This window comes from Felis catus, chromosome C1, assembly GCF_018350175.1.
Source record: "Felis catus isolate Fca126 chromosome C1, F.catus_Fca126_mat1.0, whole genome shotgun sequence".
Taxonomy (NCBI): domain Eukaryota; kingdom Metazoa; phylum Chordata; class Mammalia; order Carnivora; family Felidae; genus Felis; species Felis catus.
This window is the reverse complement of record NC_058375.1, coordinates 102,551,365-102,576,273: the sequence shown is the minus strand read 5'-3', so window position 1 is coordinate 102,576,273 and position 24,909 is coordinate 102,551,365. Positions and strand designations below refer to the sequence as shown.

General features: G+C 39.0%; 1 protein-coding gene across 2 annotated transcripts in view; it reads left to right on the top strand.

Moving 5' to 3' along the window:
• Positions 1 to 24,909, top strand: part of NOTCH2 (notch receptor 2) — a 164,448-nt gene that overhangs the window by 24,385 nt on the left and 115,154 nt on the right. For both annotated transcript variants that reach the window (XM_011285094.4, XM_019837710.3), the window contains exon 2: positions 16,896 to 16,977. In XM_011285094.4, the coding sequence (XP_011283396.1) occupies positions 16,896 to 16,977 (82 nt within the window). The remainder of the gene's footprint in view (positions 1 to 16,895; positions 16,978 to 24,909) is intronic.

Here is a 24,909-nt window from a genome sequence, read left to right as displayed (position 1 = left end):
TTTCTTTTCTTTTCTTTTCTTTTCTTTTCTTTTCTTTTCTTTTCTTTTCTTTTCTTTTCTCTTTCCTTTCCTTTCCTTTCCTTTTTTTTTTTCCTTTTCTTTCTTTCTTCTCTAGACCATATACCTTCATTATGTGGATAGTTTAGGTTCCTAATGCTTTCCCCCCTAAATCAGTACATTGCTGATTTGCATGAGGGCAGGGCTGTGGATTCTTGGCATGATCAGGTGGTGATCTACGGTAGGTCCTCCTATAGAATGCTGCCCCAACACTTTATACCAAGGGACTTACAGTCTGTCCAGGAGTAATGGGAGACACTTGAAAATAACTTGAGAATGCTTACAGACCCTTCCAGCAAGTGCCTTTTAGCATCCTACTAATGGTTGATGGAAGCCGAGGAAAAGCAAAGTCAAGGCCTCATTGGGGAGGGAGGCAGGGATGGGGATTGATGGGGAGGAGAGGCTAATACATAAGGATAGGATGAAAACCTTAACTTGTGAATCATAAAATTTGAGTGAGAAGGAGCCTAAAAAGGCCTGGAGGAGTGAGGTGGTTGGCCTTCAGTCAGATGGCTGGATGATAGAGAGCAGACGGAGTACCTAGGTCATCAGTCTGTGGCCCCTTTCATTCTAAGATGTGTTCACCAGAGTTGTCTTCCAAAGCATCTCATTACAGAAAAGAATGACTGTCACTTACTCTAGAGTGAATGAAATAGAGGCACCAAGAACATGTACCAGGTTTATCTGCATTTCCCCTCAAATGCTATGTACCTGCTGGGCTATGTGTGTCCTAGTTTGTGAAATGTGGGGGTAAAACAAGAACCTCCAAACTTTTAATAAAATTTATGGCCCGAGAAAAACTTTTTTTTTTTTTTTTAGCATGGACCCGCTCCTCCAAGTAGGTAAATAAATATTTTCAAATTATATGTATGTACAGCTATTAAACCATACATGCATATGTTAACTCCTAGTAAAGCTTAATTATATGGGTTTTAGACTGTACATGTGTAGATTAAGTGCTTATGATGCCCCAAGGGATGGCCTTACACCCCTCCACTTCTGGGATACACCCGTCTCAGTTTGCAGACTACTGGTCCAGAATGAAAATTGAAGAGTTTAATGTCAAAGCTATTGGTTCTTTCATTAAGCATATTATTTTTCACTCCCAATATTTCTTATTTTTAAAGTTTATTTATTTATTTTGGGAGAGAGAGAGTGTGTTGGAGGGGAAGACAGAGAGAGAGAGAGAATATGAATGAATCCCAAGCAGGGAGATCAGTCCCCACACGGGGCTCAGTCTCATGGACCATGAGATCATGACCTGAGCCAAAATCAAGAGTTGGATGCTTAACCAACTGAACTACTCCCAATATTTCTAATGTCCCTCTGCAAAATAGTTTTTGAATGTAAGTTTTGAATTAGAAAGTGATCTTTCCAGAGTTGATTATGTAAGAATGTAGGATGTATGTGAATTAAGTTGAATCCTTTTTTTGAGAAAAAATGGTGTTTTTGATTTAAGGAAAATGGACCCCCTCCCCCCTTGTTTTCAATTAAAGAATTTTTTTTTTTTTTTAAAGTAAACCCTACCCTCAGCCTGGGGCTTGAACTCAGGACTGAGATCAGGAGTCTCATGCTCCATGGACTGAGCCAGCCTGGCGCCCCACAACTTTCCCTTTCTTGGTCTGTGTTGGTGCAAAACCCTTGTTTGATGTCTTTAAGACTTCTCTCCCGGGGCTCTTGGGTGGCTCAATTGGTTAAGCGTCCGACTTCAGCTCAGGTCATGATCTCACAGTCTGTGAGTTTGAGCCCTGTGTCGGGCTCTGTGCTGACAGCTCAGAGCCTGGAGCCTGCTTTGGATTCTGTGTCTCCCTCCCTCTCTGCCCCTCCCCTGCTCATGCTCTGTCTCTCTCTGTCTCAAAAATAAACACATTAAAAAAAAATTTTTTTTTTTTAAATAAAAAGACTTCTCTCCCTACCATTGTAGTGATTAACCTCATAATTCACATTAGGGCTTGTTAATGTTTGCTGATTTTTAAAAAAATTCCTTCAGTCTTAACTGGAGAACAAGTTTATTGCTCTGTTGGCCGCAATAGAATGGACAATATGCCATACTTTGCTATGGAGTGCTGGTGAATGATATTGGTACTATGTGAGGGTTGTTGTGTGGTAGGCCTTCTGCAGTATCCCCCAAAGTTGAGCAAGACTTGCAATCAGAAGTAAAGGAAATGAATTTGGTCATTTCAGAATTTGGAAGCCCAGGACTGTGGGGATTAGCTGAGACAGAGATGTACTGAGTAAATGCAGTGAAAGATTATTTTGGTAATTAGAAGAAGTTCCATTTTTGTAATGAAGTAAAAAGGAGTAACACTGGTCATCCTTTGTGGAGAGACTGGAGAGCAAATTAGAGAGGGATAAAACTCACTTTGGCCACACAGCAGAGCCAGACAAACTCAGGGACATGTATTCTATATTTGTAGGTATTTCCAAATATTTTTTTAGTCATAAGGATGAAAATCATTTCAATGTAAGAGCAGCTCATTTCATTATTCTTACTGGAAAAACGAGTTAAACCAAGCACATGTCCTATTGAGGGTGAGTCAACAGTGTCATTTTAACATAAGGAGGGACAGTACTTTAAGTGAGTTATTCCAAGTCCTGTGGTTTTCCTCCAGCTGAGCAAAGACAACTCTTATTTCAGAAGTGAGGCTTACATGCAAAAAAAGAAGTTGCCTTTCATTTCTTTTTCAATTATAGCTAGTTTTCCTTTTGCTCAATACTTTTCAAAAATCCATTTTCTCCTTAGATTTGTATCAGATTTTCTGAATTTTGACAGAGTATTTATTTGTGGAAAGTATAGTATTCATTGTAGACCAATTGTATTTTAAAGTTTTATTTTGAATTCATCTACCAATTCATGGGTCAGAGTTGGTATATGGTGTCAGATATCCTTTAAAAAAAAAGTTATAAGAGAAACAGGAAAGCAGTCTATTTTAACGTGTCATTATTTTTGTAAGTTTTTTAGTGGTGTGGACATGAAGTAGGGTAGTATTTTGTGGAACATTATACCAAACTGTAATGATGAAATTTATCCTTCTGACTTTGGAAGACAAGAGTCTGGTGTTTTGAGATGTGTGGAAAAACAGTGCCGCGAGCTGTTTAAGGTTTCCTTAAGTGGGATCCAGTATGATTAAGGGTATGTGTCTGGATAGTTTATTCCTTGGTTTGGGAAGGTGAGTTTTTGTCTTTTTTCCCCTCTCAGTTGATTCCTTTAATTGGAGAGAAGCAGACCAGATGAAGAAAATATTCTGTCTCTTATGGCATTCTCAGTTTGCCACATTAGTTATTACATGCCTTCTCTGACTAGCAGGCCACACTTTTTCTGTTTAAAGGTTCAGTTTCACTAGCTTAACTATAGGTGTGTTCTCTGGAGGAATTTATTTCTGATAAATTGAATTTGGGTAACTTGATTAAATGATGATGGGTCACCTACTTTTAATAGAGTTCCACCCTTCTTAAGAGTAAAATCTTGTCAACATATAAGATGTGATCATTTTTATGATCTGGTTCCATAATTTCCTTTTGCTTCTTGATACTACTCTGTGCTTGAGGAAAGATGGTATGTAGTTACAATTTTACAAAGGAAGAACTCGGTACAATTTCACCCATTCTTTTACTTCATAGGGTAGTTTGTTTTTATGTTTGTCTTGAGAAATAGTACATAGCAGTGTATTGAATCCTAGAGTTGGCAAGTTTTCCAAACTGGGGTTCTTTTGTTGTGGAGGTGGGAGTGATACTAAATGAATGTATGTCAGTCCTTGTTAGGGCATGTCCATGAAGAGTGGTTCTGAAATAAAGCATTGGTGGCCCCTGTTATCCTAGGAACTTAGTCTTAGTTTTATTTTTGATAAGCATATGGTCATTAGCTGGTCTTTGGCATAAATGTTTTTCATGTACATAGCTGGTATGTGGGTGCTTATCTACATGGGGGTGTTATATTATAGAGGTTTGTAGGTTTGGGTAGATATCAGGCTTCACTGACTGCATCTCAACAGATGTAGTGAGTGGAAGGATGCTGGACTGCTAGATAAAAGACTTTTGTTCTGGTGCAGGCTTGGCCATCTTGACTTGAATGACTTTGGTCAAGTTCCTTATTTCTTTGAGTTGCAGTTTTCCTCTTCTGTAAATGGTGCTATTTCCAATTTGCATGCCTTACAGGGTTGTTGTAGGGATCAAATGAGGTCATTTGTATGAAAATGTTTTGTAAACTAGGAAGGTATTTTTATTGTAGCATTGTCTTAAGTCAGACTTAGCAGGGGCGAGAAAGCAAGAGTTGGGAGCTGACATTCTGATTTGTTTGGCCAGTGTTCACATTGGTCTTAGAATACTTGTAGGTTTGGGTGAGGGAACATGGATGGAAATCAGCTAAAAAATCCCTGCCCTTTGGAAGTTGAGATGTTAATCCTAAATGCATGTTGCCAAGTCAGTACCAACTCCCATCTGTAGGGAGAGCAGATGCTTGTTACTCTCATTTTACTGGAAGGACACTGGCCAGCCAACTAACTTAGGCTATGGCTGGCTACTTTCTGAAATTCACATCATTAGAGTTACATAAGATATTGTATTGTAGGAAATTTGCTGATTTGGGTGTGTGTGTGTGTGTGTGTGTGTGTGTGTGTGTGGTGTTGGAAGGGCACATATAGAAGCCCATTCTGTGCAGATTTATGAACTTTTTCTACTTAATTCAAAAGTCATATCACAAAGAGAGGGAGGATACTTGATTCACTTGACATTTGTTTTTAATATACTGTCAAATTGGTTTCCATACAACACCCAGTGCTCCTCCCAACAAGTGCCCTCCTCAATGCCCATCACCCACTTTCCCCTCTCCCCCACTCACTTGACATTTTTAATATAAAACATAAAGTATTTGAGACTTTCTATGGTAATTTATATTCAGGCTTACAGTCAAAGTGATTACAATGCTTTGGTTTTCATATTCTCGATGAGGTCATGTGTACTTTGGTAGGGAGGAGGAGAAATGTTATTTAATCACTAGCACTACCCTAATAACCACATTTGCTTAAATCCTTTGTCCCTTTGCTTGAACTCAGGGTTACTTGCTTTAATACTGGTTTTCCAAAGGACTTAATCCTGTTAATGTGATGAGGTGGCGGTGGGAAGGACATTCCCACTGGGCCTAGAGTGGTGTAACTGGTAAAACTCCCTTTTTAAATCCCTCTTGTTCTACATGAATATCACTCCCATGTCCCCAAAGTGGAATGAATTTTTACTAAGGAGAGTATTTTAAGAGAGATAAACAAAAGAGATGAAAATATCTCCTCTGCCAGGTCTTCTTGACCTTAGAAAGCTAGAATAAACTATCATTTTGCAGATTTTATTTTTGTCTTCTTTTGTGGGAAATTAGGGACTTGTTTATGTTCTCTTGGAGGGAGATAGAAAACTGGCCTGCTCCTTCAACAGTTTGGCTTTGAAAGCATTTTTCAAACATTTACCATATGCCTAACATTGTAGCTGGGTTGAAACTAGGTAGAACAGACATGGCATGGGTATTGTTCAGTCCAAAATCCATCTTTTCCTGGAACCCCCCTGGGCTGCCAGGCAGGAGAAAGGCGGCAAAGCAGATGGAATGGGTGGTGGATTAGGACATCTGCCTTTTTTTTTTTTTTTTTTAATTCCTCTAGGAAGTTGTGATTCATTCATAGGAGCTGAGGAAGATTGGGCTCCAGAAAGTCAACACCCCTTACAGGATTTATCCCCTCAATTTTAATTTAATATATTGAGGTTTACATTATTTCTGTAGCTCTTTCTGAGAACTCTGGACTAAAGCTGAAACAAGAAAAGTCTCTTGGCCTCTCTAGAACTAAGAAGACCTTCATGAAGGCAACATAAATTTTGGGTTTGCCAAGCCAGGTGTTGCTGCAAATGGAGAAACCTAGGTTTCCTTCCTTTTTAAAAAATAAACATGGAAATTTCAAGTTCTGGTATGGTCATTTATTAGTGTAGACAAAATTTTCTGCCTTTACTGCCTTTCTTTGGGCATCCACAGCAACAACTGGATGAACAAGAAGGGCCATGTCCATTTGCACACCAGATTGTGACTGTCAGTGTGTGGGGCTGTTTTTACTCCATAGAAACCTAAGTAGTCTTAGAGGTAAATTCTTACACTCACAGTAAAGACAGAATATGAGTAGTTGAAAGGTTTGTGTGTCAGAGGAGAGGGGTTTTAAACCCTCTCCTGATTGAACATTGAACATTGAACATTGAACATTGAAATTATCAGCTCTTCATCAAACACCTTTAAGTGTACATTATTGTTACTTTTTTCTGTTGACCCTGGGGCCCAAGTTATGTTGGTGTGAGTTGACATTGATCTGTGTTTGAAGAAACAAGTGAAAAGAAGGGAGCGATTGAAAATAAAACTAAATAAAAATTAAAGTTTGATGCTATATTACATGTTTTTTTCTTCCCTCAGTAGTTAATAAAGATTTGATATTTTCCTAGTGTCTACCTTCCTCTGTTCCAAGGTTGTTGTCCCAGACATGTTCCTGGAAATGGGAATGGTATACATTTACCATCTCCACATTTAGACATTTTCCTCACAATGAAGGTTTCTGTGCTTATCTGGAATATTCTGGGTAGGACCTTTTGAGCTCTTGGGTTTAGACAATTCTCAGTGATATGTGCAGGAGTTTTGAGTTGAATATTGTCCACAGGTGAGTAGTGGTTTTGGATGAAGATGTGGAACCTCTGTCACCCAGATAATAATGTAGAAATAACCCAAGTGTTGCGATCTTAGCTTCTTCAGGCCCTGGCTTCAGAACAGTTAGCTTAACACGTAGAGGTGCTTTATGCTGGACTCAGACTTTCTGTCATACGGTGACAGTTTACGGTGTTCTGGTGACTTGATTCTTGGGAGTAGCCTTCATTGCTACAACCAAAGTTGTTTTAAAAAGGCTGCAGAAGAGACACCCATGAAGAAATCTAGGGTGTTCTCTGGATTTACCCCATTTGGTTTTGGGAATTCTCCATGATTTTATAAAATGTAACAATCTCAGGTTTTTTCATTTTTATTTTTAACATAATTTTGTTCTCTACCTCTAAATTAACAAACAATAGAAATTGTCTGCTCCTTTTAAAAAGCTTTCTGAACAATTTAAGCTAAAAGAGCACTTTTGTTTCTCTTGGGTGGGTAGCAAGAAGATTATATATATTTATAAAATTCTTTTCCAGCAAGGGTACTTAAAAGCATGTATTTAAAATTAAGAGCTTTAAAAAAAAAATGAAGCTGTATTTAACGAAATAGTCTTTAAAAAGCTTTAAAAAGGGAGCATTTACTAAAAGCACAGGAAATTGGTGACAGGCTGAGTTTGTTTCTGATAACAGAACAGATATACATCATAGAACAGAGGAGGTAATAGAAGATATAAGACAATGGAATAACTCCTCAGATTGGCCTTTTTTGACCACTATATATCACTATATATATATATTTGTATAGAGAATAATTTAACTTCTAGATCTGATACAGCTTCTTCCTCCCTTGGGTTTTATTTTATTTATTTTGTATTTATTAAAAAAAATTTTGAACGTTTATTTGTTATTGAGAGACCAAGAGAGAGACACAGAGAGACAGAGCATGAGCATGGGAGGGGCGGAGAGAGGGGAAGACACAGAATCCGAAGCAGGCTGTCAGCACAGAGCCTGACGTGGGGCTCGAACTAAAAAACCGCGAGATCATGACCTGAGCCAAAGTCAGACACTTAACTGAATGAGCCACCCAGGTGCCCTGCGCCCCCTGCACTTGGGTTTTATTATACTGAGATCCTGAATGAACCTTTTGGATATATAAATCCTGTAATTATTTTGATCAGTGTCATTTTCCAAAGGGTTAGATGCTCATAGTGAAGAAATACATCAGGTCTACTTTGGATCAGATTGGTGCTTATTTTTCTGTGGATGTGTGTTAGTGAATCTACTTGGGGAAAATGGTACTATATAATGAAAACATATGATCTTAGCTTACCATTCACTTGGAATTTTTATTACTATGTTTCCTGTATTTGCTGTTTAGATGTAAATTACTTTGGCTTTTGTTCAACTCATTTAAATTAATTCATTTTTTTAAAACTTTATTTATTTATTTTTTTGGGAGGGAGGGGGACATAGAGGGAGAGAGACAGAATCCCAAGCAAGCTCTGCACTGTCAGCACAGAGCCTGACGTGGGGCTTGGCTCACACTCAAGAACCTGTGAGATCATGACCTGAGCTGACACCAAGAGTCGGACGTTCAACTGACTGAGCCACCCAGGCACCCCTTAAATCAATTCTTCACCATAATACACATAGCTTAAGATTCATGGGGAAGAGTGGGGGAAGCTGCATCTTTAATTCATGCAAATGTTAAGGCAGGAACTTCCAAATATGTTTAGTTTTGTGAAGATTAGAAAAATAAGGTTCCACTTCCTCAACTTCTCTTCCCTGTTAAAGGCCAGGAAATTTGCACCATTATTTCCTTCTCATTTTACTTTTCTACTGCTTATACAAAATGATATCAGAATTATTAGGCACAGTCACATTTGGGATCACTATGCTTGTTAAAATTGAGGCCTTAGAACATTTTAAACACAAATTGGGTGTTGACTTGTTGACTTTGTTAATAGGTTTTGTGTTAAAGATAGTTCATTGAATAACTTGAGTATTGACTGTACCTGCTTACGGTTCTAGCACTGGGCTAGGTCCCAGGTAGACAAAGATGAGCTAGTTGTATCTTAGGGAATTTGCACAGAGATGAGGGAGAGAGACAGGTGAGCCAGCACTTAAAAAAAAAAAAAAATCTACCTAGGATGTAATGGGAGCACAGAGGAGGAACATCTAAATCAGACTGGAGGGTCTCTGAGGGCTTCTTAAGGAAGGTATTGTTTTATCTATGATTTGAAATACAGGTAGGAGTAAGCTAGATGGATAAGGAAGAAAGGGAGGGGAAGTATTTTCCAAGTGAAAGAATGCACATGTGTGGAGAAGTGATTATTAACAAATTGCCACATCTGATTTATAAATATATTTTTATAATTATTTTATTTAACTCATAAATGAAAATTTTTCTGCAGTCTTTAAGAAGACAAAAATAAAAAAGTAAATAACAATGCATAGTATATGTCAATATAGCACAGCAAATATTGATGGATTTTGTTTTTTGCAGTGAATCTAATAGTATAAAATAGACAAAATTGGCATTTTTAAAATAAAAGATTATTGGGGCGCCTGGGTGGCGCAGTCGGTTAAGCGTCCGACTTCAGCCAGGTCACGATCTCGCGGTCCGTGAGTTCGAGCCCCGCGTCGGGCTCTGGGCTGATGGCTCAGAGCCTGGAGCCTGCTTCCGATTCTGTGTCTCCCTTTCTCTCTGCTCCTGCCCCGTTCATGCTCTGTCTCTCTCTGTCTCAAAAATAAATAAAACGTTAAAAAAAAAAAATTAAAATAAAAGATTATTCTAGATTCATCAACTCATTAGGATGGTTATCTTTATAAAATGAATATTACATTAGTAATGTCAAAAACACCCTTATGTAATTTATTTACTTATTTATTTTTATTAAAATTTTTTTTTTTAACATTCATTTTTGAGAGAGAGAGAGAGAGACAGAGCATGAGTGGGGAAGGGGCAGAGAGAGAGGGAGATACAGAATCTGAAGCAGGCTCCAGGCTCTGAGTTTTCAGCACAGAGCCGGATGCGGGGCTCAAACTCAGGACGCAAGATCATGACCTGAGCTGAATTCGGATGCTTACCCGACTGAGCCACCCAGGCGCCCCCCCCCCCTTATGTAATTTATAACTTCAGTTTCTGTTGGTTATATTTTCTTAAATCAAGGTATACCTCTTTTTGAAAAGTAATGCTATTTTGCTATGAACTCTATAGCCTAAGCCTCAATCTTTATGGGTCTGGTATTAGCATCTCTTAAATAGGAAACATTTTCTATTAGATGATACCTGTAAAGGACATAGAAATCCTTGTAACACTATCAGGAAAATAAAAAAACTGGTATCTTCCTTGTTGTATTTATTTGCCTTTTAATCAAGACAAATTTCAAAGAGGAAGACAGATGTTTCTCTACTTTGTTTTTATTTAAATGCACCACTTGGGATTTGAAGCTTCTGCACTTCTGTTTGTTTGGATTTTTTTTTTTTTTTCATGGCTTGATCCCAAAAAATGGAATAAAAAGTTTAGTGGAAGTTTGTTGTTTGAAATCACAGGGTGCTATGAGAATTATTGCAAATCCCTGATGTCTCTCTGTCTGCCCTCAATTCTCCTACTTTTGGTAATAATGCAAGCAGTCATTTTGGAAAACTTTGCTTTGTTCATTTTACCGGGTCTCTTCTAGACACCATGTGCCTGAAGCAGCAGCAGCAGCTAGCTGTAGCCAAGGTCCTAGGGCATAAACTCAGAGGACTTGTCTCTCAAATGCTGGTACTCAAAATTTGCATAAACGTTAAAGAGAAAATTCAAAAGGCCCTGTATACCTTCTCTTCACATATTTTAGGAACCCCACCCATTTAAGATATTAAAACGGCTTTTGAGTGAGCAGTGGATATAAACACAAACAGATACCACACTGCAGACCAGTGGAGCAGGATATGGAAAAAAAAATCATGTGAGATAGACAACAGAGGCTTATTTGAAGAGGCTACAAAGCAACAAGTAATGCCAATTCACAGCGATTACATGTTAATGCAACAAGTGAAACACATTGAAGGCTGCTCAGATTACAACTGGCTGGGGTGCAGACTTAATTACTCATGTTAGAGATTCGTAAAACAAAGGGAGGCTTTTAAACCAATGATATGTAGCTGGCATGATACTGAAAAGCCCTGGAAAACTAGGCAGACGCCTAGACGAAATCTTAAGGAAGATTTCATCAAGTCAGGATACCTTGGGCCAGTCCCTAAATGGGCAGATTCCTGAAGCCCTGGACCTGGTCAAAATCAATGACAGCTTATTCTGTTTTTTTTTGTTTTTTTGTTTTTTTTTTTGTAGTATTTATAGACAAATAAGGCCAATAAACTTGAATTGATACTAGAACCTTGTCTGGACTGAGTTACACAGTGCTAAACAACAAGGGTTTGGGTTGTATTTCTTAGCGGCTCTTTTTAGGGTGGTCCCGAGATTGATATGAAGAGGGTTTGCTAAAGATATAAAAACAAGTTTTATTTTGTTTGTATTTATCTCAGACTCATTTGGGTAGATCACATTCTCTTTGCCCCTACCCCTAACTTCCCTTCATTAGATTGTATGGACTGTGAGGATAGGAAATGTTTCATTTGTTTGATTTCCATGCAATGCCTAGTAAAAGGCCATGCTCACAGTAAGTTCTTCAAACAATAGTAATAGAACCATGTTAAAATTGAAAGACATTTTTGCTCATATATAGTGTGTACCTTTAGTGAGTGGCTTCTTATTCCTGCAGTACTATTGCAGTACTGTACCTTTTTTTTTTCTTTTCTTTTCTTTTTTTTGGTGGTCGTAGTAGTAGTTCAGTATGTCTTTTATTAGATTGTTATCGATGGCAACTGGGAAGAATTTATTTCACCTAATGATATTACATCCTAAATTGCCTGGGGCTCTTCTATTTTTCTAGATTTCTCAGTATGTTTAAACTAGGGTTTGATTGATATAACAAGTTTCCCTAAAGGCATCATTTGTCATGCATTTAGTTACCAAGAATTTAAGTACCTACTATGTGAGCTAGGTTTTTTTTTGAGTTCTTACTTATGTATCAGGCATTGTTCAAGGCTGTTTAAGTGGTTAATTTATTTATTTCTTACCAGGGTTCTGAGAGATGATTTTATAGGTGAAGAAACTGAAGCACAAAGTGGATACAGAGACAGATAGTAAATGGTGGAGCCAGAATCCAAGCTCAGATGCTGGTGCATTAAACTATATTGCCTCAAATAGATAGAAAAGAAGAAAGGTCTTCTATCTTCTGGGAACTTAAACATGGACAAGCAGAGAGAGAAGACCGTATAGAATTAAGGGCTAAACTGTGAGTGAGTTATCAATGTCGTAAGACTCGGAGGCTATGAGGGGGAGGCAGGAGGTGGGCTGGGCCTCCAAAGAGTGAGTAGAGTGTAGATGGTGGAGGGAAGTGGCAGCAGAGGAAGCTGAGAAGTAGGTAGAGGCCTGGAGGGCAGTGGTGATCCGTCCCAGGGAGAGACTGCATTTACTGTGGTGGGAGGGCACTGGGCAGGGAAGGTGGGCTGCAGTCTTGAAGGCAAGCCTGAAGGTGTAGACTGGAAGACGTAAGAAAAGGCCTGTCCCTGGAAGAAGTGTGAACCATGGCATTGTGTGAAGGTACTGCATAGACCTCTCGTCTGGTTCTTCTGAAGCCAAACTGAGAGTAAGTTCTGAGAATTGAGTAGAACTGAAAGTCAATGTAGATTATAGAGTGCTGGACCAACACTTTGCAAGTGGGGCTTCTGGGAGATTGGATGAGGTTAGAATAAAATTCTTACCATTTTTGAGGAGCTAAGAGAATGGATATCTTCAACCTATTCTAAAAAGGGAAGACTTGAATAAATTTATATACACATATGTAAAAAAGAAACCTTTCACTCACTGGAACATTTTACAATCGTCCCTGTTTTCAAACACAAATCTGATGGTGTCATTGTCCTTGCTTAAAGCCAAGCAGTACTTACCTTCACACTTAGACCAGAAGTGGGAGTCTAATCCCTGCCTGCCTCTTACCACTCTCTGCCTTGCTAAATAGTCGCTAGCCACGTGCACCTGGAATACCAGTCTCATTCCCATCTCACGGCCTTTACACTTGCTCTTTCTCTGTTTGGGATTACTCTTTCCCACATCTTCATGGTTCTTTTTCATTTAAATCTTGGCTCAGAGATACCTTCTGAGAGAGGCCTTTCCTAGTCACCCTATCCAGCCTTTGTAGTTACTCTGTCTCCCAAATCCAGGTTCTGTTTCCAACAGAATCTATCACTTACCACTGTCTGAAATGACATTATTTATTTATTCATTTATAATCCCTCTCTCCCTTTTCACGGGGACAGGGACTTTATTCTGTTAACCGTGGAATCCCTGAATTTGGGCTAGTACCTCATGGAGTAGATGCTTTGTAAGTGTGTTCTCAGCATTAGAAGCGTAGTCCCCAAATACATTGCCCAGGAAGTGTGTGAAAATTAGAAATTGGTGTCTAGATTTTGTATCACATTGCCAAGTGATGGAATGATAAAATTGAAATCGCTTCTCCTGTTTTCACCCCTTTTTGGCGGGGAGGAAGGCATGCATGCACACACATAAGTATATGAGATTGATTTAAGTCAGCAGTATTTATTGAGTGATCACTGTGGCTTAAGATGAAAATTTTGGAAAAAGTTACCCTTTTTGTGAGTGACTCATTTCTCTGAGTCTACTAAGACATTAGTTTAAGCATCTGTTCTGTAAATGGGGTATGATTGAGCAGTTTGTTTTTACTCTACAAATACAAAGGTGCTTTCAATTTCACTGTTAAATTTAAATGTTTTACATTGGAAGAAGGGCAAATTGAATTTTGAAATGAGATCTTTCCTGGTCTCACTGCAGTTTTTTCAAATTATCAAAGTTTTAACTTCTCTTTGAATGGCACATAATTACACTATTCATTTACAGATTACTCCTAAGCAAAGTCATGAGTCTCAAATTTTACTTTATTTTTCGTTTGTCTATTCAGGCAACATCTTACTGTCTAGATTACCTGAGACCTCCAGTGGATTGTATAGTCTTAGAGGATTCCTTAAAGTTCTCAAAGTATGGTTCCTCAGACTTTAACATCACTATTACCTGGGAACTTGTTAGGAATGCAAGTGCCCAGGCCCCTTCTAGACCTCCTTAATCAGAAACTGTGGGGTTGGGGTCCAGTAGGCCCTCCAGTTGACTCTGATGCACACTTTGAGCACCATGGCTTAGTAAACGTTAAAGGGTCAAGGTAGTGTGATCCTAAAGATTAGCCAGATGGCATTAATTTTTAGCCCTGTAAGCCCACCTCCTTTTTGGTCACTGAATTTGATTGGTTCACTAAGGCTAGGCTGTAAAGTTATTTGCTAGATGGATTGCCACATACTGACTTTGGGTTGTTTGTGTTTCTCTGAACTTGTCACTGTAATGATTTGCCAGGACACTTAATAGGAACAGACTGTAATTTTTTTTTGCACCCGTGGCTTTCTGAGTCATGGGTGGCTAGGTCCTTAATGTCCTTCTGCATAGATTTCTCCAGGCACCAGGTATGCCATTCACATACTTTTGACGAGGGAGGTGTCACTGTTGTATCGCAGGAGACCTTTAGAAGCATTTAGTCCACGCCAGTGTAGTTTACAGGTAGGGAAATTGAGCCCCCGTGAGGTTGTGCTGTACTTGCAGTAGTACAGCAGGCGAGTGCTGGAGGCAGGATTTCAAGTCTCCCCTGCGCCAGGACTCCTGCAGGGGGAGGACAGGGCTGCAGCTTAGCTTGCTCCCTGCCTGCAGGACATTCCTTTCCTACTGACAGGTTTCTTTTTTATTTAAAGAAAAAAAGCAAATAGAAAAAAGTCAGGAAGTTCTCATTGAAACTAATAAAAGTGTCTAAAGAGAATGAAAAAAACAGTTTGAGAACTTTGGTATGGAGGAAATAACCTGACATTAACTGTTTTAATTATAGTTGTAGCATTGGCCTTATCAGTGTGGGAAGAGGGAGCATTTGAGCCCTACAGGGAAGTGGAATATGGACAACAAGATGACCCTCTTCCTGAATCTGTCTCTTCAGGCTGCAGCTTAGTGACTGTGTGATCCCAACGGCTGCCATAGAGATGGGGCTGGGCTCACTAAGAGACCTGGGTCCCGGGCCCAGCACTGGCACAGCTAGTGTGGTGTGATGCTCCATGAGGAGGTTACCTCACCTCCTTGGCCTCCACTTTCTAGTCAATGGGTCTAATAATACCTGTTCTGCCTATCCTGAGAAGAAAACTGCCAGAGGTTGGGAAGCAGTGTATCACAGAAGTTAAGAGCACAGACTCTCTTGTAGGATCTAGACTCCCTAGGTTCAAATTCTGCCTCTTTAACTCACTGGTGTGGCGGTAGGCAGGTCACTTACCTTTTTTGTGGAACTGTTATAATGAAACTAACTTCTTCATAGGGTCGTAGGGAGCACTGAATTAGTCTGTGGAAAGTGTTTAAAATAGTATCTGATATTTAGTAAGTACAGTGTGTTAGCTGCTATGGTTATTACTATTTTTAAAATATTATTATTTTAAGGGATGAGATTTCTGTAAACATGTCCTCAAATGGTTCCATCCGTTGGTCACAGTACTGGGAAAATAGAGGGTTCTTACTCAGTAATTGTTAATGGAGTTGTTGTAACATGCAGCTTGTGCCTGCCCGCACCCTGAAAAGAAGCTGATTTTGATGCCCAAGCAGGGCAGGCCTACAGCCTCTGATATTGAGCAGTTTATTCAGAGAGTAGTATGGCTGGAGGAAACTCAAAGGTGGAGACTTCTCAATTTTGCTTTCAGGTTTATTTATTTATTTTTATAATTTTTTTTCAACGTTTATTTATTTTTGGGGCAGAGAGAGACAGAGCATGAACGGGGGAGGGGCAGAGAGAGAGGGAGACACAGAATCGGAAACAGGCTCCAGGCTCTGAGCCATCAGCCCAGAGCCTGACGCGGGGCTCGAACTCACGAACTGAGAGATCGTGACCTGACTGAAGTCGGACGCTTAACCGACTGCGCCACCCAGGCGCCCCATGCTTTCAGGTTTATAACCATCCTAGGTAATGGACATCTTAATAATCTTCCAGAAAAATTAATTAACTTCAATTTTGATTTTTATTGTTTGGCTAGGTTGCTTTCTGTCTTGCCTTTCCAATTGTTATTAGGATTCATGATAAGGATTTTGGGGATGAAAATTCCAACTCTGAAAGCTAAACAATCAAGGTATTGTAGTTAACCAGCAAGTGAGTAGTAGACTTTGGGTAGCCTCCCTTCTCTTCGGGCTGAAATCAGTGAAAGTTTCTACTATTACTGTTTATTTCTGAGTAGTCTTTTTTGGGGAGGGATTGTGGTGGTGAAGCGCCTTTTTGTTGCCTTATAAAAGGACTGGAGTTTAAGAATTTGAAAGTTATTGTTTTATCTGCATGTATAAAACTTTAAATTTTTATTTTCCTTACTTTGACCCCCCGCCTCCTCTATAATCTGTATTTGTGGTCTACTCCCCATCTTTGTGTGAGCCCTTTAAGGCTAGAGATTATGTCTTATTCATTTCTTATGTATTCCACTTCCCCTTTCTCTCTGGATCCTAGTACTGTGCCTCATACATACTAGGCTCTCAATTACAGTTTGTTCAATGAGTTTTGTTGATATTTCTGTTACATATTAAAGTGGCCTGTTTTAAAACTTCACTCAAAGCCTTAGTAATTAATTAGTATCATGGTGACCTGATATCTACCCAGGTCTTCCTAAATATTCATTGATGAATCCTTATGTTTCCAAACTTAAAGGTGCTCATGGCATATCATGGATGTTAGAGCTTTAATTTTCTTAGTATCATTGGGAGATAGGGATGCAATAGCTGGAGAGATAGAGGCACAGATAATTAAGGGCATCGTTCAAGACTACAAAACAGTTATTATAGGAAGAGACTCCTAGGATGAGCTTCCATGCTCCTATGACCCCAGAAGCCAAAGGACAAAAACAAAACAAAGCAAGCAAACAAGAAAACCTGATTGAACCTCTAAAGGGAAACCCAGATCAGGTCGGATATAGGAACGGATGTTGACCTAGATTGGGTAACATTTCTTTGCTGTCTGAGGGTTATGATTAGTGACTTATTTCTAACACGCATTTGTTTTTATTTTTAGCATTGCAGTGTCGGGACAGCTATGAGCCCTGTGTAAATGAAGGAATATGTGTTACCTACCACAATGGTACAGGATACTGCAAGTAAGTTTTTATCTGTTTGTTTTTTTCCCTGTTTATATATTTTATTTTTCCTCAATAGTACACTGGACAAGATTTGGTCCTACTAATTCTATTTTTTTTTTTTTATTAAAAAAAATTTTTTTTAACGTTTATTTTTTAAGGAGCGAGAGACAGAGTGAGAGTGGGGGAGGGGCAGAGAGAGAGGGAGACTCAGAATCCGAAGCAGGCTCCAGGCTCTGAGCCGTCAGCACAGAGCCTGACGCGGGGCTCAAACTCACAAACTGTGAGATCATGACCTGGGCTGAAGTCAGATGCTTAACCGACTGAGCCACCCAGGCACCCCACTAATTCTATTTTTAATACTTAGTGAATGTTACTGGTTCTCTAACTTTTCTGGTGTAATTTTGTGAGCAATGAGGATGGAAGGATGTGGATGTCAGATAAATGGTTAACAAGAACTTCTTATCTCATCGTTATCTTCTTCATTATGAAAAAGACTTTTCAGTGAGTGACTAGTTAATGTATATTGGGTACATTCCTAGAATCGCTCCTCAACATGTTAGTTATGATCTTGTTTTTAAGTCAAACCACAATTGATACTAGCTTTAATTCTGCCTAGTGTAAGTGAATATTATAGCCATGCAAAACTATTTTTTCTGGTGTAAAAAAGTCCAGTTCAGAAAGAGAGACTGTGAGAAGGATGCATACACCTGCAGGGATGGGACAGAAAGCAGGTGCCGTGGAGAATGTCACTATAGGGGTTTAAAAGAGTAAGAGTCAGGAACAGTACTAGGGAGTGTAGGCTAGTTTCTTAGGAGCAGTTTTTCTTTTTTCTCCAACGACCTAGTTTATGCTTTTCGTTGATTTGAGGAGGCCTGTGAGATTATCTCATAAATAGCTCCTCTTTTCCATCCAGCTCATTTGAAAATTTTTAACAGGAGAATGTATTCGTTCTATTTATATCATGGAAAATAAGATTTGATAATAGGGCTTTGATTTTCTTTAACACTTGTATGGGCTGTATCTTTGTTCTGTGCTTTGGTAGCAGTACTTGCTTGATAAGCATTTTAAATGACCTTATCCAACATGTTTTTTTTTCTTCTCTGGATATTTAATTGAATACTTTAAAAATAATAATGACAATTGTTCCAATCAAGTCCATTCTGACCCTCGGATCTAAGTTCTTTCATGTCATAAAAAAAGAATTTTTGCAGGTCAGGAAACATACTCTTCACCTGAGCGACAATATTTTAAGTGGTGATGATGGTAAAGTTTAACCATAGGTTGTTTGGATTGGAATAAAGACAATACTGGAAATGAAATTTTTTATGTAATTGATAATGAGCTGCTCACCTAGTTTTTCTAGCTGGAAAACAAAAAACAAAAACAAAAATGTGATGTAGTCTCCTCTCAGAATGGTGACGCAACTAGAGATAATGACGGGGAGGAACTTAATACCTTAGAACTGGCTACCAAAATCTTCAGGCCCTTTTTGGCACCTGGTGTCTCGGTTACTTGCTTTGTTTTATTATTCACCCCTCTTGCGGTAGTTACCCCATTACATTATGATCATTTGTGGTTGTGTTTGTTTCTCCTGCTAGACTGCAGGTCCTTGCCTTGTGCATTTTTGTATAGTTACTGCCTGGTGGAATAGCTGGTAATGCAGCTAGAGCTTAACAATGTATTTCGTGAACTAAAAGATGCTCAATAGATACCATCGTTCACGTATTTTTTTAAAAATTTTTAAAAAATGTTTATCTTTGTTTTTGAGACAGAGAGAGACAGAGCACAAGCAGGGGAGAGGCAGAGAGGGAGGGAGACACAGAATCAGAAGCAGGCTCCAGGGGCGCCTGGGTGGCACAGTCCGTTGAACGTCCGACTTCAGCTCAGGTCACGATCTCGCGGTCCGTGAGTTCGAGCCCCGCGTCAGGCTCTGAGCTGATGGCTCGGAGCCTGGAGCCTGTTTCCGATTCTGTGTCTCCCTCTCTCTCTGCCCCTCCCCCATTCATGCTCTGTCTCTCTCTGTCCCAAAAATAAATACACGTTGAAAAAAAAAAATTTAAAAAAGAAGCAGGCTCCAGGCTCCGAGCTGTCAGCACAGAGCCTGACGTGGGGCTCGAACTCGTCAACTGTGACATCATGACCTGAGCTGAAGTCGGATGCTCAACCGACTGAGCCACCCAGGCGCCCCAACGTTTACATATTTTTTAAATCCATGTCTTAAATAAGAAGATACTGGTCCTCCCCTCTGAGAATTTTATTTGCTTCACACAGCATCCAGGACGGTAGTACTATATTGAGAGGCACTTCAGTTCTATTTGGACATAACTCAACTTGGTGACTTATGTAGGGGGAATTTCAAATAGATTCTAAGTGTTGGCCTATGTATTTGTGGTCTGACATGGGAGAGACTAGTCTCTGAGCACTTACCAGGAGAGGACACTAAGGGTCACTTTTGGGAGACAGATTTGTGGGCTGTTAGTCTCAAACTCTCCAACCAAGGTGAGAGAGACACAGTTGCCCCCAGTTTCTAGAAGAAGCACTTCTAGGGAACAGGGAACTCACTTTGTGGTTGACAAAAATGGGGCTGCATACATTCTGCCCCTAGATGCTTGGTAATTGTTGATGGATTAGGCTGCTTATGGGTATAGTTCTGGGGGGTCCCTCAGCTGTCCTCCAACCCTGAGGTTGTGAGGGAAACAAGCCCCCTGAGAAGGGGAAGTAAGAAAAGAAATGGATGAGGCTGTTCTTTTGGGACACCAATATGAACAATAAAACTTGTAAGAAGAGAGTGCTTCTCTACATTGGGAGATATTATAGGTAGAGAGTAGAGAGTATTTCTCTACCTTTTGGCGTCATCAGGACTGGCAGTGTCAACGTAAGTGGACATAGGAAAAGCAAGGACAACATCAGGGAGGCCAAGTCAGTCATCTCTGCAAATGCCACAGAATGATAAGCAACATTTTAAGCAAAAATAACATCTGGGGCACCTGGGTAGCTCAGTTGGTTATGTGTCCAAGTCTTGATTTTGGCTCAGGTCATGATCTCACGGTTCGTGAGTTCAAGCCCTGCATTGGGCTCCATGCTGACAGTGCAGAGCCTGTTTGGGATTCTCTCTCTCTCTCCCTCTGCCCCTCCCCTGCTCGTGCATTCTGCCTGTCTCTCTCTGTCTCTCTCTCTCAAAATAAATCAACTTAAAAAAAATAACATCTACTTAGCAGACCTTTCATTGTATCTTCACCAACTTTGCTTTTTTCCTTGGGGAAGGAAGGTAATCTAGCTTGTTCAGTAAATATTATTTTCCCAAACTGGTAAATGGATATTAGAACACTTAGAAGTTCTATAAAAATGACGTCAGATATGCAAGGCATATGATTATCTTTTTATTCATGAGATTGCTTAGTGGATTAAGAAAAGAAAGTTGAAGCCAAATTCTTTTTACAAGGGGATGGGGAACGGGAATTAATGGAAATGTTTTAAAGTAGAAGGTATCTGACTATCTGTTTAAAGAGCATAATGCTACTGATTCAGCTAAAATATAATGGTTGTTTATAGAAATTATAGAAATCCTTGATAAGATCACATTGACAGATGAGGATCAGTACTTTTAAAGGTTAGTTTTGTACACAGCTCAACAGTTTTTTTCTCACTGTTAGGAGCCTAAGTACTCTATCATAGTCTATGATGCCAGACAAGGAAAACCTGTGTAATCTTGCATAAAACTCAATTATTGCTCCTAAATAGTTGTTGTCAGATCTTAATAAAGCCCTCTCACTACAGAGAGATAAGACATTTTATTCTCTCCCTTGTCCTACTGGGAGGTATAAATATATAATTAAGTTTGGCTGTCATTAATCACTTTCAAGTTGTTTGTCTCAGGCTTTCAAATATAAACCATTCCAAATCCCAATTTGATTGAAAATCATGGGTAACTCAAATTTGCTAGAATGTTGGGGGAGGGTATGGTTATGATTTGTAAAATTTACAAAGTGTGCATTTTTAAAGGCATATTTATCATAGTTATTTGCAGTCCTTATCTGTCAATTCTTAACATCTGGATTGTCTTTGGGTATGTTTGTATCAACAGCTCTTTCTCTTGACTTTGGGTACAATTTCCCTTTAGTTCTCATTTATGGTAGTATTTGTTATTTACTAGGCATTGTCAGTGATGCACTTTAAAGTTTATCTTCCACCAAAGAGTGGTGAGTTTTGTTTTACCAGGCAGTTACATTACTGGAAGATCACCTTGATCCTATGAAGGCTTGGTTTTAGACCTTGTTTTGCCAGTTCTGTTTTGCCTTTAGTCTGACAGTATAAGTCTTAGTACTGGGATGTGGTCCTTACTCCAAAGGTATGACTCCTCAAGGGGATCAGTGGGAAGTGTGAGGTGCTTGGTAAGCCTAGTGTTTCCCAAACCTTTCTAATTTAGTAGGACTTGAATTCAAGCTTCTGACTCCCCAGAACCAAGCTCAGCCTTTCAGCCTTTCAGCCTTCCAGCTCTTGCTTTCCTTTGGGTTCCTAAGTACCTTGTTCATGCACAGCCAGGAATCATTTAAGGATTTAAGTGGGAGTCGTATGCATATTTTAGGCCAACCCGCTCTGTGGTTCTGTCTTTTCCAGGATTTCTCCTCCTCAAATTCTAGTTTCTTAGACAGTTCCAAATAGCTTTGACTCCTCAGCTCAGTAAGACTTCCATTTTCTGCTTGCATTCTGTTCCTCTTGTGCTGTGTGGACTGAGGAATACCTTCAGGGAAAAAGCTATATAAATGTAGGTTTCATATAGTTTGCTTTTCTTCTTTTGAGGCTCATATCCCTTCCAGTTTCTGCCTGCTTTTGATTACTCCCCGGTACCTTTAATATATTGTCCACAGTGTCTAATTATTGTGAGCAAGAGAGTTGATCTGATATAATTACTCTGCCATTATTTTTAATGATAAAAATTATCATTATAAAGGACTCTTTCAAAAATTTCTACATACCACTTAGGAGGTAACTAGCATAGTGTTTATTAAACACTGGAAAGTCACCATGAGTTACATAGGTACCTGTGGATGGGTGATTGCATTTGAGAATCTCTACTTTCTGCCAAAATACCTAACTAGGAACTACATTTTAAAGTAAATCATTATAAATATAAAATGTTATAAAGTACAACTTTGTTTCACAATTTACCTAAAATTGGTCTACTAGCTGTAAGAAACATTTCAACATTAACAACTAACAGTTTTCCTTGCCAGGATTAGGGCTAATGGTGTAGACCTCCTAAAGCCGTTCCAGGAAAACTGGAGCCACTGCCTTCTTTGTCCTCTTGATATGTTTCTATGTAGTCAGGAGAGAATAGAGACACTCGGAATCTTCCAGAGCCTGGCTTATAGTAGAGGAGGTGCTATCAATATTTGTGGTGGTGGTGTTCTCCTAGAAAGGCATTTTCACAAGTCATGGCTGACTCAACATTTTCCCATTTCACTCACCTTGTTAGTGCATTCAGTGCTGTTCAGGGCAACGTCAGATCCAAGAGATACACTGGGAAAAATGTCAGCTGGTAAATCACTTTCTCTTTCTTCTCTGCTGAACCCGGTTCTGCCAAGAAGATTCCTTCAAGTGGGATGCCCTATTTAGCAGAATATCATATGGACAGTTTTTCTGGCAGATGCTAGCAGAAGCCTGGCCACATTTCTGTAGTTCTTTTGTCTTTACCACGAAATGAAAAATACTGTCTTTTGCTTACTAAATACCTTTCACAGAGTAATATCTTTTCAGTGTGATGCTTAAGGAGCTATTAATTCAAGAATTACTTCTTTATTGTATGCTGTTTATATATATCAGTATAACAGATAACTGAAGCCTGTGGTAGTGGTTGCAAGTAATCGATAGTGTTATCACATTGTTTCACACTCTTTAGGAAGTCATAAAGTAATTATCAATTCATTAACCTGGACTTCTTAAAGAGGTTCACAGTGAGTCTTACTAGCCTGTTGCAAAGTGAATTGTGAAGTGACGGACTGTAATGTCCTTCAGAACAGAAACTGCCAGTGACTGGTAGGGCTAAGGCCAGGGAAAGGTGAGTGAGGGATTCATCTCAGGTATAAAATTAAAGAGGGTATCAGAAAACCCAGTTACCAAGATCAGTAATATTTAATGCAATAATTCAGAATGTCAGCATTAATGCAAATAGTTGTGGGTTCATTTCTGGGCTTCCTATTCTGTTCCATTGATCTACATGTCTATTTTTGTGCCAGTACCGTACTGTTTTGATCAATACAGCTTTGTAATATAACTGGAAGTCTGGAATCATGATACCTCCAGGTTTGCTTTTCTTTTTCAAGATTACTTTGGCCATTTGGGGTCTTTTGTGGTTCTATACAAATTTTAGAATTGTTTGTTTTAGTTCCTTAAAAAATGCTGTTGGTATTTTGATAGGGATTGCATTAAATGTGTAGATTGCTTTGGGTAGTATAGACATTTTAACAATATTTGTTCTTCCAGTCCATGAGCATGGGGTGTCTTTCCATGTCTTTGTGTCAACTGCAGTTTCTTTCATCAGTATTTTATAGTTCAGAGTACATTGGTACTCTTTGGTAAGGTTATTATTTTTGGTGCAGTTGTAAATGGGATTATTTTCTTCATTTCTCTTTCTGCTGCTTCATTATTGGTATATAGAAATGCAATAGATTTATGTACATTGATTTCATATCCTGAGACTTTACTGAATTTGTTTATCAGTTCTCACAGTTTTTTTGGTAGAGTCTTTTGGGTTTTCTATATATAGTATCATGTCATCTGCATATAGTGAAAGTTTGACTTCTTCCTTACCAATTTGGATGCCTTTTATTTCCTTTTGTTGTCTCATTGCTGTGGCTGTGACTTTCCAGTACAGTGTTGAATAAAAGTGGTGAGAGTGGGACGCCCTTTTCTTGTTACTGAACTTAGGGGAAAAGCTCTCAGTTTTTCCCCCTTACGGATGATGTTAGTTGTGGGTTTTTCTTAGATGGCCGTTATTATGTTGAAGTATGTTCGCTCTAAACCGACTTTGTTTAGGACTTTTATCATGAATAGATGCTGTACTTTGTCAAATGCCTTTTTTGCATCTAATGAAATGATCATGTAGTTCTTATCCTTTCTCTTATTGATATGATGTATTATACTGATTGATTTGTGGATATTGAGCCATCCTTGCAACCCAGGAATAAATCCCAGTTGATCACGGTAAATGATTTTTTTTAATGTATTGTTGGATTCGGTTTGTTAGCACAGTATTTTGTTGAGAATTTTTGTACATAATACTAGAGTATTGTATCTGCTTGTAGCTCTGTGAGTATACGTGGGCCAAGCTTGGCTAATGCTGCATTTCTGAGAAGTGGCCTTTGACTTGAAAGCTCAGTGCAGTTACTGCAGATGAAACAGAAGAAGACAGTGAAGGTGGGGATAGAGGGTAGTATCCATTAAAATGCTCTTTAGTAGAGAAAACTGAATTGAAAAACTTGAAACCTCTCTCTTCTTTTGCCTAATGGAAAATGAACAAGTCCAGATGGATTTTATGCAGCTGTGAAAACGAGACAGGTCAAATTCAACGACTTCTGATAAATGTTGCTGCCAGCTCAGAAGTCACAAGTTGTTAAACATAGTGCCTTACATTTGCATAGTGAGTTACAGATGATAGAGGTATGTCCCGTGAGGCTGTCTTTATTTAGGACTTGAGATCTGGACCCTTCAACAGTATCATTCTTAAGTGATTCTTCTTATTAACATTATATGTTTGAAAAATCCTTTAGCAAATATATTAGGTGGCCCTGAAGAATTTTTTATAAAGTAAGTCTTGATTATCAGCTTCTTATAATACAGAACAACAATTCTCATACTCATTTCAACTGATGTTTATTCTTTATGCTGGAACCTTTATAAACTTTGGTGTTAGATAAAGAAGTAAGAGAAGGTGGTTCTTAGACTCTGCCT